General features: G+C 39.7%; 3 protein-coding genes across 14 annotated transcripts in view; 1 reads left to right on the top strand and 2 right to left on the bottom strand.

Annotated features, from left to right (window-relative positions):
- Positions 1 to 755: 755 nt before the first annotated feature.
- Positions 756 to 4,799, bottom strand: gltpa (glycolipid transfer protein a). Its single transcript, XM_047382559.1, has 5 exons — positions 4,643 to 4,799; positions 1,961 to 2,019; positions 1,747 to 1,880; positions 1,489 to 1,639; positions 756 to 1,409 (listed from the first exon to the last, which is right to left on the bottom strand). The coding sequence occupies exons 1-5, from the start codon at positions 4,743 to 4,745 to the stop codon at positions 1,227 to 1,229; spliced, it is 630 nt and encodes a 209-aa protein (XP_047238515.1). The 5' UTR covers positions 4,746 to 4,799; the 3' UTR covers positions 756 to 1,226.
- Positions 4,800 to 7,410: 2,611 nt separating this feature from the next.
- On the top strand, positions 7,411 to 17,444 carry LOC124878639 (trichoplein, keratin filament binding). 3 transcript variants are annotated; one of them, XM_047382728.1, is made up of 14 exons: positions 7,411 to 7,568; positions 7,884 to 8,086; positions 9,858 to 10,068; positions 10,149 to 10,205; positions 10,501 to 10,569; positions 10,887 to 11,060; positions 12,343 to 12,455; positions 12,539 to 12,605; positions 12,697 to 12,869; positions 13,958 to 14,039; positions 14,129 to 14,314; positions 14,390 to 14,533; positions 14,621 to 14,682; positions 15,406 to 17,444. In XM_047382728.1, the coding sequence occupies exons 2-13, from the start codon at positions 7,896 to 7,898 to the stop codon at positions 14,651 to 14,653; spliced, it is 1,500 nt and encodes a 499-aa protein (XP_047238684.1). In that variant the 5' UTR covers positions 7,411 to 7,568; positions 7,884 to 7,895; the 3' UTR covers positions 14,654 to 14,682; positions 15,406 to 17,444. The 3 variants fall into 3 exon arrangements, with proteins under 3 accessions (XP_047238684.1, XP_047238683.1, XP_047238682.1); XM_047382727.1 differs by lacking the exon at positions 15,406 to 17,444 and adding an exon at positions 14,787 to 15,287; XM_047382726.1 differs by lacking the exon at positions 15,406 to 17,444 and having other exon boundaries at positions 14,621 to 15,287.
- The window catches only part of git2a (G protein-coupled receptor kinase interacting ArfGAP 2a), a 36,097-nt gene continuing 33,421 nt past the window's right edge, over positions 15,343 to 18,018 (bottom strand). For 9 of the 10 annotated variants that reach the window (XM_047382715.1, XM_047382724.1, XM_047382717.1 and 6 more), the window contains one exon: positions 15,343 to 17,673. In XM_047382715.1, coding sequence (XP_047238671.1) covers positions 17,461 to 17,673 — 213 coding nt within the window. In that variant the 3' untranslated portion in view covers positions 15,343 to 17,460. The remainder of the gene's footprint in view (positions 17,674 to 18,018) is intronic. The other variant, XM_047382720.1, reaches the window with a different exon arrangement.

Here is an 18,018-nt window from a genome sequence, read left to right as displayed (position 1 = left end):
AAAAGAAGAATTGACTCTAAGCAAAGAGGAAAAAAGTAGATAAAATTTGTCTTAGTGGATTTTACATCAAAATAAAAAAATGATATTTAAAAATGAAAACCTCCGAGAGAATATCTGACTTTAAAATCTGAGATGTTAATTTAATAAAACTGAGCTCAACGTTAGAGGTTTTTGCAGTAAACCCAGATTTTTCTAATTTGTCCTATTTAAAAAACACTGCACCATATGATACCAGAGGACAACAGATGGAAGAAAACTAGTAAGGTAGGCTTTGTGCATTTAAAAACGGCTAATGTTCTAATAAAAGACATGATCTCCCTTTATATTGCAGCCAAAGAAGAATGAGAATTTTGTCATGTTTTAAATACAGCAGAGAGCTGAGATGAATAACAATTGTGGAACTTGTTCTGAAATACATGTTGGTGTTGATTCTCAGTCATTCAGGAGACGACAGTCCTAAGAGCTTAAACAGAAAACAACTTGACTTCTTCTCTGTTCAGTTTTCTTCAACAAACGAGAAAAGTCCAGTTACTTTCTATTTAAGGACTTGAGATCTATAGAAATATATAAAATGGACATGTCCTGTGCCAGCCACGTCATGAGTGATCATCTGTATTTTTCTTTCAGTTTGCCCACATTGTTCACACAAACTAACCTGTGAGGTTAAGTCCAAATTTATAGTACATTTACAAAGAACTACTTGTTATCCCATTAAGTTCTGTACTTAGGGTAAACGGAAACATGCAGGAGTACGTTTAAATAAAAAGAACACAAATAAGACAGAGGAAAGCAACAAAGGTGGCGTGGCCACTTTAATCACATATGATGTCTGCTTAGGACAACAATATGTGATTAACAGTAGAGAGACATTCCTTAAAAAATGTTAACAGTCAAAGAAATCCACAGGAAGACAAAACATGACAAAAACAAACACGGCACAGAAAATTTTAATGATGGTTACATTGACTTGCACTTTTGTAGATTAGTTAGGATTAGATTAGAATCACAAATTATTGTAGGATCGTGTGCAACCTTCTATCCTACAGTAAGAGGACCCAAATTATCAAATAAATACAGTGATGGAACAGGAATAGCAAATAGAGAATTAAAAGATTTCTTAATTTAAATCGGATTTCAAAACAACAGGACGTTGATAATGGATTTCCCTCGTGACAGTCAGATAACTCAAAGGAAGCCGTAACGTAGCTGACTGAGACCCCCAGCCGTCACACCTTGTAGTCGAGATCAGCGTTCATTCTATTAAATATGTCATAAACAGCATCCACTGTGGCAGAGAAGTTAATGAGGAACTTTCTGATTTTCTCCAAGCATTCTTCCTCCTTGACCTCCCGACCTTTGGAAAGTGCCTTCAGGAAATCTGACTTGTAGGGAGCAGCATAAAGAGCTGCCTAAAAGAGGAAAAGTCGCATTCAGGCACAGCCGCATGAATATGATTCACACATAGAAATCTCTTAATTCTGAACTGACCTTGAAGAGCTGCTGAACAAACCACCCATGATACCTTTTAAGAGCTATTTCATAAGCTTTGGTGATATTGACTCGGATGAGGTTGGGGTTACTGTTGTCCTTTTCCCCGTCCGCCAGGCTCTGGAGAAACACTTGGATAAATCTGAGACCCCTGGTGAAACAGAAACCATGCCTGAGTGATTATGGACTTCTAGAGGAGGAATAATGAAAAATCAATTCAAATCATGCAAAACTTAAAAATTGTCCAATTTATGAAACCTTTTGAGCCACATAAGTGCTAACGTAGCTCCAACTTGGGGCCATTCACTTCCATGCATTTCCTTCTCTGCCTCTAAAATCATCTGAAGCGTCTTGTAGCGTCCAGGATTGGTATCATAAACTGCCTTTATTTTCTATTAGTTAAGACAGTACACATCATTTTAATTTCACTATAAAATGTAAATGTAGAAGGAAACTCATAAAATTTACTTACTGTGATGTTACCGCATATATCAGCTTTTATCGGTGCAAATACAGTAGACCCGAGGCAGTCTGAGGAAGGAGTGAGACAGATTTAAAAACTAAAAATCAGGGCCAGTTTAATAAATAATTTCTTAGGTTGCCAAGGATGGTATGTTTTAACATGCGAACACAACCTAAGTATATGGTCTTATCTTGAAAAAGGGATTTGTGCTCCACTCGATTTGTCTCAGAAGTTGAAAGTAATAAAATAATAGTAGTGAATACTATCAGGAATGGCTTGTCCAAACGTATTGGTAGGAAGGAGTTCAGTTAAGCAGATACTGTTTTTTTTCTAATTCAGGCATCCTCAAACGTAACCAATTAGACCACTGGATGCAGAAATTACTTAGACCTTCCGTAAATATGTCCTTCTTAAACTCATTCCTTACTTGTGGTAGGCCACCTGATCCTGGCATGTATGTAATGATGAGAAGTGACATCAACATTTGTAATAAAATGTTCAATATTGTGCAAAGCAGACTTTGTCTTCATTTACCATTTGAAGATAATAGTTTCCAGTTTTATACATACATTGAATGTGGATCATTTTCAAGGGTATGACTGTACTGAGTTGCACCTCATTTAAAGAAAAATGGACTAAACTTATTTAGCACCTTTCCAGTCATACCACCCAAAGCACTTTACACTAGAGCCACATTCACCCAATCGCACTCAGAAACACATTCATACACCGACACACAGATTGGAACTTAGGGTTAAGTGCCTTGCACAAGGGCACATGGACATGTAGAAATGAAATGAAACCCACAACTTAGTTCTGTAAAATTAAACTTTGGAACACAAGATACAAGGGTTGTTTTATTTTTAAATAGAATGGTGTGGATTCTCATTCACCATCTTTAATAACAATACCCCGAAATAAAATCCAGTGCCACCAATTGCCTTCAGATCTCACCTAATCAGTAAACAGAATCCACTTGTGTAAAATTTAATCTCAATGTAAATGAAGCCCCCCCAGGTTTGTTAGAGAACATTGGAGAACAGAAAGCCTTATGAAGGTTATGAAAAAATATCCCAAACCTCAAAAATTCTCCTCGAGCACCTTTCAATCCATCATTTGAAAATGAAAAGAGTATGGCACAACTCCAAATCTACTAAGAAATGTCTATCCACCTAAAATGACTGGTAAAACAAAGCGAGCATAAATCTGAGATGCAGCCAATGGGCTAGTGGTAGTTCTAGAGGAGCTGCAGATACCCACAGCTCAGGTGGAATAATCTGTCAATAGAAAAGCTATTAGATGTGCACTCCACAAATGTGGCCTTTAGGAAAGAGTGGCAAGATTGAAGCGTTGAGAGAAAGCCATAAGTTCCTTCTGCAATTATGTTGGAAAAGGGGTTCTTATCAGATAAGACTAAAATTAAACAGCTTTGAAGTTTTTGGTTTCTACCTTGATAAAATATGGAAAAAGGGGTGTGAATATTTTTGCAAGGCACTCAAGTGTTATTATTGGTATTATAAATATGTGTGTATTTCACTGTTGCTGCTGATGATCTGTGCTTTGATGATGGGATTGTGAATGGTTCGTCGAGGTCTGACCACAAACGATTCCTGGATGACCTGTTGACACACTAGACCTCTTTCGACCCCTGAGCTGTTGGTGGGAACTACTCATGACTAAGTGCTATCCATTGTACATATATTTGTCACATCACCACAACATGGCAACGTATCTAGTTTCAGAGATGTCCTCAGCTTGTGTGGCACAGTCTGCAATTTCCTATCTCTTCCCAGGTTGAAACCTTTTGTGATGCAGAAAAAAAGTATTTTCTACTAAATAAAAATTCTATTGATTTAACTAATTCTTGATTAGCTTAAACCATCATAAACTCATTAGAGGCAGTTGGGCAAAACAAAAGGAACAATTAGGAATTTAATCAAGCACTATCCTCACAGCCAGGTCTAATTAGACAGACACTTGTGTGAATTTGTCCTAACAATGTGCCAGATCTTAATAGCTTGTAGGAAAGTTGGCCCAGACGTTTCTAGGTCAGAAAAAACAATAGAGATGAGGAGGAAAGAGTTTGAGAGCGGTGTTGGACTTGTTTCTTCTCAAGGGTTTCACGTGGCAAATTCAATGGAGGGACTTTGGCATATTAATAGAGAATGAAGTCACACAAAGATGCACTGCTGCTCTGTGCCTCTGCTGAATGGGTGAGAGCAACACAATACCGTTCTAATCAATTTTCACAACTCAAAATCCAGGCCAGTGGATTAAATTATGCATGCTGAAGGATTGTGAACAGCTTGATGGGGAGAAATACGATCCAAAACAGATCAAAAAGAGAAACATTCTTGATGTAAACTTTGGAGATTTGTTAGGGCAGATTTGTATTCTGCGGGATCCGTGGCTTGTAATCATTGCTTTTCAAATTAGCAACGGTTGGTTTTAAAGCGTTGATTTTGACATAAATCTGGCTTTTTCTTTAAATTCATTTAGCAGTTAGCAGAATTTACACATTTCTGAATCTATTTGCCTAATATATATTTTCACTTAAGTTCTGTTATTGAAATAAAATATAATAAGCCATACCTATAGGAATATGTAATGAGAATGCTGCTTTTCATGCAGTTTTCCACCCATCTTCAAAGAATGTTCTATGGTAAACTGAGTAAACAAAAACTAACTTACCAAAGAAAGGTGGAAGGTAAGACACAGCCTCCAGAAATGGCCTTGTTTCCACCTGCCTGTCAGCTGGGAGCTGTTTGAACTGGTGCTCCATCAGCAGAGCCATCTCTTTAGTCTGGATGCACTGTTAGCGTTGAAATGATAGCAAATGGCTGCCAAACTCTCCACTGCAGATTCACAGAGACACCAGGAGAAGGAAAATCAACACACACGCACACACACTCAGGTTACCTACAATGAGTCTAGGTCATGGAGGGACATCCAGCTGCTGGCCTGCTCATGCGATCAACTGGTTACTAAGAGATCTGGGCCATTCAGACATACGACAAATGCAAGCAAACCTTTCTTAATGTACATTACCTTGTGAAAGTGTTGAGTCATAGTTCATTACTTCATATGTTGCCTTTAAGAAGCAAGGCTTTTTTGATACATTTTGATTGAATATAAATAAAATGTAATCCATTTATGTTATTTCCTTTTAGATTAATACAATTTTGAAGTGGAAGGAAAAGGATACATTGTTTTCAGATCTTACAAATAAAAATCTGAAAAAGTGTGGTTGCATTTGCATTCAGCTACCTTCACTGTAGTAAATAAAAGCCATTGCAACCAGACGCCTTTAGAAATCACCTAATTATTATTTAGAATGCACCAGTGGGTAATTACTCAAAATAAATAATGATGTTCTGTAAAGTCCTTCAAAGATTTGTTAGAGAACATCAGTGAAAATGCAGCATGGTAGTTGGAGCGTCATGATGCTGAGATGTATTGTGTAAATAAAGAAACAGCCCATTGTTGAAGAAAGCAATACACAGTTCAGTATGCAAAATGTGAAGAAGGTGCTCTGCCCAGATGAGACCAAAATTGAAAATGTTCACCTACTTGCAAGATTTTCTGTATGTATGATTCTAACACCACACATAACCCAAAATACACCATTCCTACTGTGAAACTTGGTGATGAGAGCATCATGCTTTGGAGATGCTTTTTGTCAAGAGGGACAAATAATCTGGTCAAAGTTGAGGGGAAGATGGATGAGACTGCAACAGATTTTAAGCTGTGGCGTAGGTTCACCTTCCAGCAGGACAACAACCCTGTACATATAGAGCTTGATCTACATCTATCATAATTGTTAACTGAGCAGCACAAAACCCATAACACCAAACCAGATACAGGAGCGTTGGAATAATTGTAGCTTTCCTTTAGCTTAATGTGCCCCATCCCCCTAAACCAGGGGAGTAATTTTACTTTTTTTTCTACGTTCATTGCTCCAAGTTCCCGAAGTTAGGAGCTACAAGCAGCTGCATCAGAAAATTAACAAACTCCACAAAATACCATTACCGCAAATCTCAGTCTCAGCTTCCCCAACCCTCCACCCTGCGCATACAGCTGGTGGTCAGTAAATATGGTCCCGTTAGAGGAACAGAGCAGTTTCTCGTTGTTTTACTAAAAATGGAAAAAGAACATGTGGGTAATTAAAAAATATATATATGTTAAAACAAGCCATTTTAGACATATAAAAAAAGGTTTATTAAGTTCTCGTACTCGTACTCGTACTCATACTCGACGTCTTCCGCTTCATCCAGGCCGTTCCCAGGCCAGCTGAGAGACATAGTCCCTCCAGCGTGTCCTGGGCTTCCTCCCCGTGGGACGTACCTGGAACACCTCCTGAGGAAGGTCTCCAAGAGCCATCCGGTATAGATGCCCGAGCCACCTCAACTGGCTCCTCTTGATGTGGAGGAGCAGCGGCTCTATTCCGAGCTCCTCAACCTATCTCTAAGGGAGTGTCCGCCCACCATATGGAGGAAGCTCATTTCAGCCAATCTCGTTTTTTCAGTCATGACCCGAAGTTCATGGCCATAGGTGAGGGTAGGACTGTAGACCGACCGATTCGCTTTTTGGCTCAGCTCTCTCTTCATCACAACAGACCTTCACAGCATCCCCATTACTGCGGGCAGCCGCACCGATCCGTCTGTCAATCTCCTGCGCCATTCTACCCTCACTCATGAACAAGATACTTGAACTCCTCCACTTGAGGTGGGAACTCCCCTGCAACCTAGAGAGGACAAGCCACCCTTTTCCGGTTGAGAACCGTGGCCTCGGATTTGGAGGAGCTAATCTCCATCCCAGCTGCTTCACTCTTGGCTGCAAACCGCCCCAGTGCATGCTGTAGGTCTTGGCTAGAGGAGGCCAGCAGGACCACGTCATCTGCAAAAAGAAGAGACAAAATCCATTGGTCCCCAAACCAGACCCCTCCAGCCCTTGGCTGTGCCTAGAAATCCTGTCCATAAAAGTTATGAACAGGACCGGTGACAAAGGGCAGCCCTGCTGGAGTCCAACATGCACCAGGAACAGGTCTGATTCTAAGTTTTGCAATTTTGCAAGTAAAAAGAGACATTTTTTTGTAATTGGTGCCAACATGTGCCATAATGTGCCAAAGGGCAACACGTCTATGTATGTCTTTACTAAAAGCTCTGTAACTTTGCTTTAGTTTACCTCAGCTGCGTGGATCTTTGCACAGGTAATGTCCTCAAGTGGATTCAGGGTTTCCCAAAAATTTGTAGCCTTATTCATGATTTTCATATATACTGCACAATGCAGAAAAACGTCTGGCAAGGGAAGAATCTCTCCTTTTTCTGTGTTCCATCCTCATTATCTCTGAAACAATAGCAGCTGCTGTGATACATACACTTCCGATGGGGAATCTTCTAAGTGTTAGCTTTAATTTGATACCAAGATTCATTTAAATAGAGTTTGTAATTGCTGAGAAAACCTCAATTTTATTTGGGCATGTTCTTTCGAGTATTTTCTTAGGGCGGACATCTTTGGTCCTTCACGCTTTCCGTAGAAGAGGAAGTGTTTTGGTAACTAAGGAAACTGAGCGGTTGGATGAAATAATGGCGGAGAGGCGTTAAACAGTTTTGTGAAGGTTTGTTTTTTGTAAATGGAAAAGTAATATACGTTTTTGATTAAAAACGTAAAAAGACAATCAAATGTTCGCAGATATAATGATAAAGTGTTTCTGGTTCGGTGCGTGAATCCAATCTTGCGTGTTGAAACAATACACGGACTTCATTTGCAGTCCTTTGGTGGGAGCTGAAAAAATGTTCCTAGTGCATTCAAATAAAAATAAATGAGAAACTATTTTATCTCCTCAACCTCACCTACTAACAATAAACTGGAATTTTCCACTGTCCTTTTATTTTACAGATTCCTAACCATTTGTGGGTTTTTTTATTGACAGCGTTTCAAACTGATGGCCCTTCCGACTTTCTCGGCCCGCGGTCCCAGTCGGTCGCGAATGCTAGCCGAGCAGCTGGCCCGGCAGCGGGAGCAGGAGGCTCGATGGCGCCAGCAATGGGAGTTGCATGCTCGTTACTTCAGGGAGCAGGGTGTCCGCAGCCGGAGGCAGGTGGCTTGGAGCTCCCGTGACTCCTTCCAGCAGAGGTAACGGGGTCTGAGGCAGGACGTTTCCGCACAGCAACGAATAACTATCAAACACAAGGCATCAGAATAACCCTTCTTAGTTTTATTACATACACTGCCTTGAATAAGTATTCATACCCCTCTAACCTTTTTCACATTTTGTCACTTTACAAGTACAGACTACAATGTATTTTACCCGGGATGTTATGTGAAAGACCAACACAAAGTAGTGTATAATTGTAAAGTGGGAGAAAAATGACAGGGTTTTCAATTTTTTAACAAATACAATTCTGAACAGTGTGGTGTGCACATGTACTCAGCCTAACGCAGTACTTTCTAGAACCACATTTCACTGCAATTCCTGCCGAAGTTCATTTGGGTTATCTTTAGACATCTAGATACTAAACTAATCATTCTTTGCAAAATAGCTCATGTTCAGCACTTTTCAAGTCTTGCCACTGATTCTCAGTTGGATTTAGGTCTGGACTTTAACTGGGCCATTGTGAAACATAACAGTGCTTTGATTATTCTGTCTCATTGTGGCTCTGCCTGCATGTTTAATATCCTTGTCCCTGCTGAGAGGAAACACAGTCCCACACCATGATGCTACCACCGCCATGTTTCACTTCAGTGATGGAGTTTTCCGAGTGGTGTGCTGCATTAGTTTTCTGGCATTTTGCACATGCTGGAGAATTTTGACTAGAGATCTTTATCCCACATGTTTGCTGTGCCCCTACATGACTTGGGGCTAACAGAGAGCTGGACTTCTTATGGCTTTTTTTCAGCGATAGTTTTCTTTTTACCACTCTTCCATAAAGGCCAGGTTGTGTCTCGATTCTGACAGGTGACAGGTGGACACAGTTTTGTAGTGAATCGCCAGTGTTGGATTTTCCGGATGAAAAATAGTTTTATCGAAAGTTGTTTGTCAAATGGAAAATAACCTTAGTTTGATATAATAATAATTAGATTGTTTTGGCAAATTATTTACACATACAAATGCAAATATGAATAAATTACTCAAATGTTACAGTATTTGGTAATAAACTACTGATATTTAAAAAGGTGTTAACCCAGCTGAAAGCTTCTGTATGATTACATCAACTATTTGTCATCTCTTGCTTCTCTGTTATGACTTTTCTTTCCTATGCGTCAATGTATTTTACTTTACTCTTATGCTTACTTTAAATAATGTATTTACATTCATTTATTTATTAGAATTTGTACAGTGATGTATATTTAAATATTAGGTACAGCTCACATGGTATGTGAGTGTGTGATTAAAAGCCTCCTGTCCACCAGCTAGCTTGCCAAACTGGTGTGCAGCCTTGCTCTTCACCAGTAGAGGTCACTGTTACTGAAGCTATGTTGGACGATTTTTTCAAATCTGACTGGTACTTATGGTTCAATGCTTACAAAACCTCACATTGCCCTCAGTAGTGCTCTGTAAGATGTTCAAAGATTTATTTACAGATATCAGAGTAAAGGGGACTAAATACAAATGAAGGTCACAATTAAACTATGTGTGCGTTTCTTGCCACTTCACAATTATGCCTATCACACAAAATCCCAATAAAATACAATGAAGGCTGTGTTTAAAACATGCCAAAATGGGGGGGGGGGGGTGGGGTGGGGGGGAGAGTTCAAGGAGAATCACTATTGTTGCAAGGCACTGAGCGTAAAATATTTTTAGTTTAAATATTTGTCTTTAATGCTGTGTCACTCACTATACCAGCTGACAAAGATGGCAGAAAAGTGTAGATTTTGTGGGGTTTTTTTTTTCACTTGTTGCCAGTATGTCAGCATACCATAAAGAGAGACTAAAGGAGGAAAAGAAAGCCAAGCTAGAGCAGCGCCGAGACCGGCTCAGGGCCATGCTTCAAGAAGAGCGAGACCGACTGGAGGCAGAACTTCGGGATCTAGTTCCTGAGAGGAGCCAAATGGTGAGCCAGTGGAAGGAAAAAGCTGAAGAGCTTCAAAAAGCCAGAGAGGAGAGAAGGAAAAAGGTAATTACTCTGAATAATAGGAATTTATTCATCAAAAGTGTACAAAATATTGTGGTATTATTTGCCTTCTGTTCTCCCAGGTTGCACAGGAACTTCTGAAAGAGCACTGGAAGAGAAACAGCCCAGACCTGCGTGAGGTAGGCTATTCATGCAAAAGTGACTAAAATGACCTCAAAGACAAACAGATGGTGACATGATTAATGTATTCAAAGATCTTGTAACCAGGGTGCTGAGCCCAGCAAGTACAGAATAAGGACACTTTTTGTCAAGAAGTCCATTCGATCCTGAAACATTATCCCCCTTGTGAGGCACAGATTCCATGACTTCTGTCTCTCAGAGTCTAGGGTGTTAGAGAGTAAAACACCCTGGTATTCCTGTCTTCAACAGGTCAGGGTCATAGGTCACAACTTCACTCTTTTACTTTGTTCGCAGTTTGAGTCAGCATTGCATAAGGATCACGTGGTCAGCCAGTGGCAGGAGCAGATATCTGAGAAGAAACAGGTAGGTCAAATGGCCCAGCTGTTAATTAAAATATCCTAAACTATGTTCATGTGAGTGTTTTTTAACTTAGACTTTAAAGAAACCATTTTCTACAACCCAGAGATGCCACTTAAAAGCAACCAGTCTTTAAATGTGTTAGTACCTGTTTACCTCATCGTTTATTTACGGAACTATTAATTTTTAATTGAAGAGCACTTATGCAGTCTGTGAGCACAGTATCACGTCTGAGGTCTACTCAGGTTAAATCCCCTCAACACGGCACATAATTAAGAAAGTTTGACACTTGCTGTAAATGACGAGTCTCATCAAACGTGCAGAAAGAAGTGTGGGAGCGGGAGGAGAAGACACGCTTTGAAAATGAGTATGAGAGGAGTCGCAAAGAAGCACTGGAGAGGATAAGGCAAGCAGAGGAGGGGAAGAGAGAAGAGGAGCGGAAGAGGGCAGAAGAGCTCCGTAAACAGATGGAGGAACTGAAAATGAGGGAGGAGGAGGTATGTGGGACTTCAGTAACCAACAATTATTAAAACTAGGATATCCCTTTAAATATCCTGTTTTCTATAGAGAGACGTCTACTCTTATTTCTCTTTCTCTACAAAGGAAACTGGTTTAATTGCAATAAAAAAAACGTTTTACTCATGTTTTCTTGCTGAGGAAAAAGTTAGGATACCCAACCCCTAAAAGCTAGTGTGGCCCTCTTTAGCTGAAACAACCCGCCCACCCCCTCTTCACTTTCAGCTGTAAGATGTTTTAGGGACGTTTTGGACAGAAAGGTCCGAGTTATCCCACAACATCATGAGATCAAGATCTGGGCTTTGACTTCGCCAAAGAGTTTCCGTTTCTCAATTCTCAGCCAGTCCTCGGCGGTTTACTGGCATGTTTTGCGTCACTGCCATGTTGCAGCAGTTCTGCTTCAGGTTTAAATTTTTCACAGCTTGTTTCACATTTTCCTCAGGCACCCTCTAATTCACGGTAAACTTCATGGTGGTTTCTATGATCTTGAGCTGGCCAGGTCCTGCTGCAGTGAAAGTTACTCAAACCGTGGCACTTCTATCCCTTCGCTTCACCATTGGAATGATGTATTTGGTTTGCACCAAACCCGTTGTCCAGATAATTCCGTTTTAGATCCATCTGTCCAAATAACACTATTCCAGAAGTCCTTATCTTTGTCTACAATCTCTCTTGCCTTTGAGTTTGTCTTGGAGAACAAAGATTTCATTCTTGGACATCCCCCATGGAAGTCAGACGTGTTCAGTCTCTTTCTTATTGTACAGACATGCACTTTCATATCAACAGTAACAAGATCCTCGTGTTGGTCCCTAAAATGACATTTTAGGGGTTTTGGAGACCACTTTTAGCATCTTGTGGTCTAATTTTGCGGGAACATGCTTGGATGGCCAGACCTCTTGTTGGCAGTTCTTTTTAGAAGTCCTCCATGATTTTCTATAGAACCAAAAGGCCTGATTTCAAATCCTCTTGATTTCCCCAACCAGATTCTTAAGCTGCAGTCAGGAGCACACTAAGCTAAACGCCTTAGGGTTTAAACAAGGCAAACCTTCTACAAAATGCTGAGTAACAATGTTCTCATCATGTGTGCCTGATGTTATACTGCTATCTGCAATTTCAGCCATTTTAAATGGCATTTAAGTGTTAAATATCTTTTTGTTTGAATATATTAGAAAAATGCACAGGCTGTGGTAAGGTGTCCTGATTTCACATGACGGTTTTTTGCCGTGTTAAATCAGTTTCATAAGTTGTGTCAATTCTGTCCTTGAGGCCACCCGTCTGAAGGAGGAGCAGAAGGCGTTGCTGGTCAAGAAATGGGAGCTGGAGAAGATGGAGGAGGAAAGGAAGAAGACAGAGGAATGGCAAAAGAAACATGAAATTGGGTAGGATGCAGATAACTAATCATAACTCCTGCTATAGTTATTATATTTGAATAATGTGGCTCATTGGTTTTTCGTTCAACCAGGCATTTCCTGGTTCGTCAGTATCGCGCTCAGCTGAAGAGGAGAGCCCAGCAAATCCAGGAGGAACTGGTAAATCTGCTGTACCTGCAGTTTGCTTGTTCAGCTATATTCCACTTTTCTTGATTTCATTGTTTTATATGAATTTATTTGTGAACCCCAGGAGGTCGACCGGAAGATTCTGGCAGCTTTGCTGGAACAGGAGGAGGAGGACAAAAGATGGCAGACGGCGAGAAGGGAGAGAGCTGTTGCTGACGCTGCCTGGATGAAACATGTGATAGAAGAGCAACTTGACCTGGAGCGTAAGAGGGAGGCTGAGTTTGATGTCCTGTACAGGTTTGCAACTGTTTTGCACGTGATATTCACTTTATTCCTTCACTGGATTCACAATGCAAATTTAAAAAAATCGATGCGCATGCAAACATATCCATCAGGTCCAGCAAATAGGAGCAATTTCCACAGATTTCGCAGTTGTCCTCTCCTTAACAGATGCAGAAATGATCACAGAGATAGAAATGTTTTTTTTGTCTTCTTATTTTAAATAAAGGAGAACTCTGGGTCCTGACCCAAAGAGGTACTCCTGAAAACATTAGGAGAAACAGCTCACTGGAGGCTTTTCTAAATCAATAATTGAGCAACTGCAGATTGTAGAAGACAGTATATCACTTTAAATGATTCATCTATACAGACAAAAGCTTTGTTATAAGAAAAAACTTAGATTATAAATTATTGCATATAGTGTTTATACATAAAGTGTACTAACCTATAATTATATTAAAATTAAAAAAAACCATTTGTGCATGTCGACATGCTGTTAAAAATGCCCTATTAAAAAAATGATTGTATTGCGGGGTTCTGGCTGTGTGCTCATACCTCACCTCATCGCTGTCCCATGTTTGGTGTGGAAAAATGTTCATTTAACAAATAAAGTGATCATCACTCAATCAGCTTTATTAATTTAGCCTTGCTAGGGAGAAAGGTTTGTAAATTTCCATCAACAGCCGAGGGCGGCAGAGATTCATCAGCGTGCTTTACCTAAGTAGGGCAGTAGAGACAGATCTTCTTTACACCGTTAATGTATTTGAGTTCTGTTTATTGAGCACCACAAATGAAGAAGAGTTTGTTGGAACGCTCCACAGTTATTAAATTTGGATTCTGCATTTTACACTACAGGATTTTAAACAATTGACATTATTTATTTGAATAGAAAAAACTATTTGCAAAAAAGATCAGGCAAACCTCACCAGAGAGGATTAGTTTTACCTGCTGTTGTTTTTCTTCTCCAAAGTGCTGCCATTTTTTAAGCACAGTATTTTTTTCCTTGCAATCTGTGTGACACAAACAGCTCTAATCTTTCACAATGTGAAGCTGAAGGAATCTTCCTGCAAATTATATGCATACTAATGTTTCACCTATGTATCCAGAGAAGAAGCTCAGCGTGTATGGGAGAAACGTGAGGCCCAATGGGAGAAGGAGAAGAAGGCCAGAGAGCGACTCATGCAGGAGGTAAAATTGGCTTGAATGACTAAGTCTTTGAATAAAAGTAAAAAATAAAATGAATTAATAAAAGTGCAACGTTTTATTTTCTCTGTAAGGTGCTTGTGGGGAGGCAGCAGCAACTGGAGCTAAAAATGTTGAAGAACCGGGAAGCTCAAGAGGAATCGCTGAAGAGACGGGAGGAGCTGATCCAGGAGCTGGAGCTGGAGAGGAATCTCAGATGCCTGGAAAAAGAGACGGAGCAGAGCTGTAGGACAGCGAGGATGCAAGAGCTGAAGGCCCAGGTTGGAGCTAATTGCACAATATCTTTTGGTTTTAATTACAGGATTGTTCTGAAGCTGTTAATGTGTTCGATGTAGGTGGAACAGAAACACCAAGAGCAGTGGGAGGAGCAGTGCAGGATACAGCAGGAGGAAGAGGAGGAAAGGAAGGCTCTTGAAATCCAAGATGGAGACCTGAAGCTTGAGATGCAGAAGATAGCTGAGGAAGGTTATCAACAAAAGGTAAAATAAAAGAAGACTGATTCTACGAGCTGAACTTTAAAATTCCAAATTGATCTAAAATGTTAAATTTAAATGTCTTTATTTCAGATTCACAGCAGACCTCGATCAGCCTGGACGTAACCAACATGGAAGGGCAAACTCCTAATGAAGTGTGAAATGTTTATTAATCTGTAGGGAGTTAGTTTTAAAAGTGTTTTATATAACTTTGTGTCCACAATTGTCATTGTGGTCCATAAATGTGTCCTCTCTTTAGGGTAAGACGAGGAAAAAATCACAGAAAATCAAAAGTTCTTCAGATGAAGCTACTTTCCTTTCCAGAACAACTCTTCTTCTAATAGCCCTTCTTAACGGTGTTTCAGTTCACTGTTGCTTGGACTCCCTGCAGTGGAGTCCTAGCAGAGGCCCACGTAATTGGACAGTCTCACCATAAAACCATTTTGGGTTTTTGCAGGACTTTTAATTTCTTACTCAAGTAAGGGACCATCCAAATGCTCACGAAGGAGAAGATGGACAGTAGATTCAAATCTGTTTGGAAATGATTTAGATACGTAAATAAATGGAAAACTCACTTTTAGTCCCTTTCACTGGGTAACTAACATGTTGATGAAGGTTGCAAGGCCCATATATTGTGCCACAATGATGTTCTTTACATGTATTGTTCTCGAAGAGTTGATCTTTGTTTTGCACTTTGAGTTGTTGGAAATGTTTTATTCTGAATTTGTAGACTTTTTAAATTAAAAGAATTGTAGTCAAACAAGTGGGACATTTGTGCATTAAGTCATAAAAAGGAAAGATAAAACCACCAAAGGTTTGATAGGTTTACATATAAATAAGGTTTATTTAAAAAATAATAATTTTTTACTTCATTCCAGCTGGGATGCTGCATCTTATACATCTCTGCACTTCGGTCGAGCACAGGATGGGACGTTACTTGGAAGAGATTTCAATACGAAAATGAATTCAGAAGATAAACACTGGGTTGTTCAGGAATACAGGAAACATCTAGAGTTCTAGCCCATATGTTGCACGTTGAAAACAAAACCAGGAGAGATGGGGTGGAGCGAAACACACGTCTTATGTGATTATAAGCTGAATGAAACAGCTGCAAGACAATATGGAGCCTGTTGAAAGAAACCAACCTGTTGGAACATTAAATACTAAAAGATCTGCCTGCTGGTGAGAAAAAACAGCTTGGCCCCTAAAGATGTCTAACTCGCTTTCATTGACTAGACAAACAGGCACAGATAAGCAGTTTCAACAAGTGCACTGCAGACAGGGATACACTTGGACAGCTGACAAAACATACAAATTTACATTGAAGCAAGCAATAATATTGCAGAGCTATGAAAGTGTGTCTGAACAATGAATGGAAATTAATTTAATGGTCAGTTATTAATATTGAAATTGAAGGGAAGATGTTGTTTATTACATACAGGGTTCCTACACTGTCTTTGAAAATCTATATTTAATTTCAGTGTTTTCCAGATCTGGACAAGTGTGAAAAAAAGACAAAAGGGGTGAAAATGTATTTCCAGACTTTTATGTAGTTTTTTTTGCAATATCTGAATTTACTTCAGCCTCATGCCATAATTATGTCTGGTTTTTCTTCATATATAAAGCCAGGTCTTGAGTTTATCATTTTAGTCTTTGCTGCTTTGGAAACCACAAGCGCAGACAGACACTACCTCGGGTGGTGGAACATGATGACAGAAGTGAATGCTGGGAGTTTGAGACCATAAATGTATCAGGAAAACAGCAAAGAAGTGGTGTTTTTAATTTACTGTCTTTTTTCTGTCCTTCCTTACAGTCTGCATCATATTGTAGAACCAGAGGCCCTAAAAATCTTGAAAGTAGGAAACAATATTAAATCTTAATATTTCCATGGATTTTCAAAGCGGATCAGTAATTTTAAAACACACTTTTCTGAAATAGACCCATTTATGATACACCCAATAAAACAGGGAGGTACTACTATAAAGGATGTCAGTTTGTTGTCTGAAACTCTCTTAAGGTGATCATAGAAAACGTTTCTTGAGAGGAAATACCATTTTAACTGGATATGGCCAGTAGGTGGCATAGTGAGCACTTTTACTACAAAGATCATCTTTGGAGAAAACATGGGAGTATGGCAGTAAACACGGTCTCTTTTTTTGCTCCAGGATTATGAAACAATAGGAATCTTGGATTAAAAAAGGGGGAAACAATCCAAAGCTGAGGGAACTGTGCAGACAGTTCTTGTCACAGCTAGGATAGATAGCTCAAGCACGTTTGACAGGCAAACCATCAGGGTGACAGCGGGTGTTGTTTGTGAGCATAACGTTTTATCAGGTTTCTTTCTGTTGTTGATAATTAGCTGGACCAGCAACTGTTTTTACTCCGTCTCTGAGCAAAATAAAGATGGAGATTTTTTACTGCAGAATTATTTCTGCTGTACATTCAGGAGGAACCTTTGCATTTATACATTTAAAAACAGACAGCAAAGACCAAGAAATCAGAAAATATTTAGTCTGGAAAAGTATAGAGTTTTACAGTGTATAGGAACCCTGAATATAGCAAAACAAGTTTTGTACAGCTTTTGTTGATCTGTTTTAGCATGCAGTCAAATGTGCTTCATCCTTTTCGTTTTGGCTACTTTGAGCTGAGTAAAGATGTTTTACAATCACTCAATAATAGAGTAATTTCAGATGTGCTTGCTGGAAAATGTTACCTTAAGAGAAATTGTGCTACTACAATAACTAGCTACATCAACATTGCATTTTCTTTACTTTCCCACTTACACTACCGCCTTTAGATATAGTCAGTATTGTTTTTAAATAAAAAACACACACATGCATATACCACAATACATTAAATATAACATTTGAAAAAATCACATAAAATATAGGAACAATACTGAGATGGTGGCTTTGGAGCATGTTAAGTGCTGTTTAGTTAGTATTCTCCTTTGTTGTGATGGTTACGAGCTGCTTGGCGGCTTTGGCAATGTCATAAGCACACTGGATGACCTGCTGGGTCACGAGCTGCATGTCCGGCCCTGAGCAGCCGTCCAAAGGTGCGGCTTTCCGGCACTCGTTCTGAAGGCGGCAGGCGCTGGTGGTCAGCAGGCGCAGAGAGCCTCTCACTGTCTCTGAACGCGGCCTCTGCACAGGAACACACAAAGAGGCACACTGTCAGGTTTGTGGAGAGGGGGACTAAAAAAGGGACGAAGCTTAACACATGAGGTGGACAATGATCTACAAGTTAAGGACAGTTCAGAAGCGTACACTCATTGGCATGAATCTCATTTGGGGTCTTTCATGATTCATTTGCACCAGTGCTTTTTGGGGTGAAGTGAAAAGGTGAGGCAACTATGATGAGTTAAAGAAATAAGAACTGAGTGCACAAATTTGTATCTATACATATATGCTGAATTATATACACATGCACCCCTTAATGACCCTTGGCAAGTTGCAGGGAAATCGAGCATATTTTGTAGTCCTTAACAT

This window comes from Girardinichthys multiradiatus, chromosome 12, assembly GCF_021462225.1.
Source record: "Girardinichthys multiradiatus isolate DD_20200921_A chromosome 12, DD_fGirMul_XY1, whole genome shotgun sequence".
Taxonomy (NCBI): domain Eukaryota; kingdom Metazoa; phylum Chordata; class Actinopteri; order Cyprinodontiformes; family Goodeidae; genus Girardinichthys; species Girardinichthys multiradiatus.
The sequence above is the reverse complement of the archived record's forward strand: the minus strand, read 5'-3'. Positions and strand labels throughout refer to the sequence as shown.

Bases quoted from the DNA above. Each gene is read 5' to 3' on its own strand.
- LOC124878639 (XM_047382728.1), top strand. From the start codon at position 7,896: ATGGCCCTTCCGACTTTCTCGGCCCGCGGTCCCAGTCGGTCGCGAATG. The intron at 12,456-12,538 runs GTAGGATGCAGA...TCGTTCAACCAG, and splicing joins CAAAAGAAACATGAAATTGG to GCATTTCCTGGTTCGTCAGT. The intron at 14,315-14,389 runs GTTGGAGCTAAT...TGTTCGATGTAG, and splicing joins TGCAAGAGCTGAAGGCCCAG to GTGGAACAGAAACACCAAGA.
- gltpa (XM_047382559.1), bottom strand. From the start codon at position 4,745: ATGGCTCTGCTGATGGAGCACCAGTTCAAACAGCTCCCAGCTGACAGG. The intron at 1,881-1,960 runs GTAAGTAAATTT...CTTAACTAATAG, and splicing joins ATATATGCGGTAACATCACA to AAAATAAAGGCAGTTTATGA. The intron at 1,410-1,488 runs GTCAGTTCAGAA...TTCCTCTTTTAG, and splicing joins TTGTTCAGCAGCTCTTCAAG to GCAGCTCTTTATGCTGCTCC.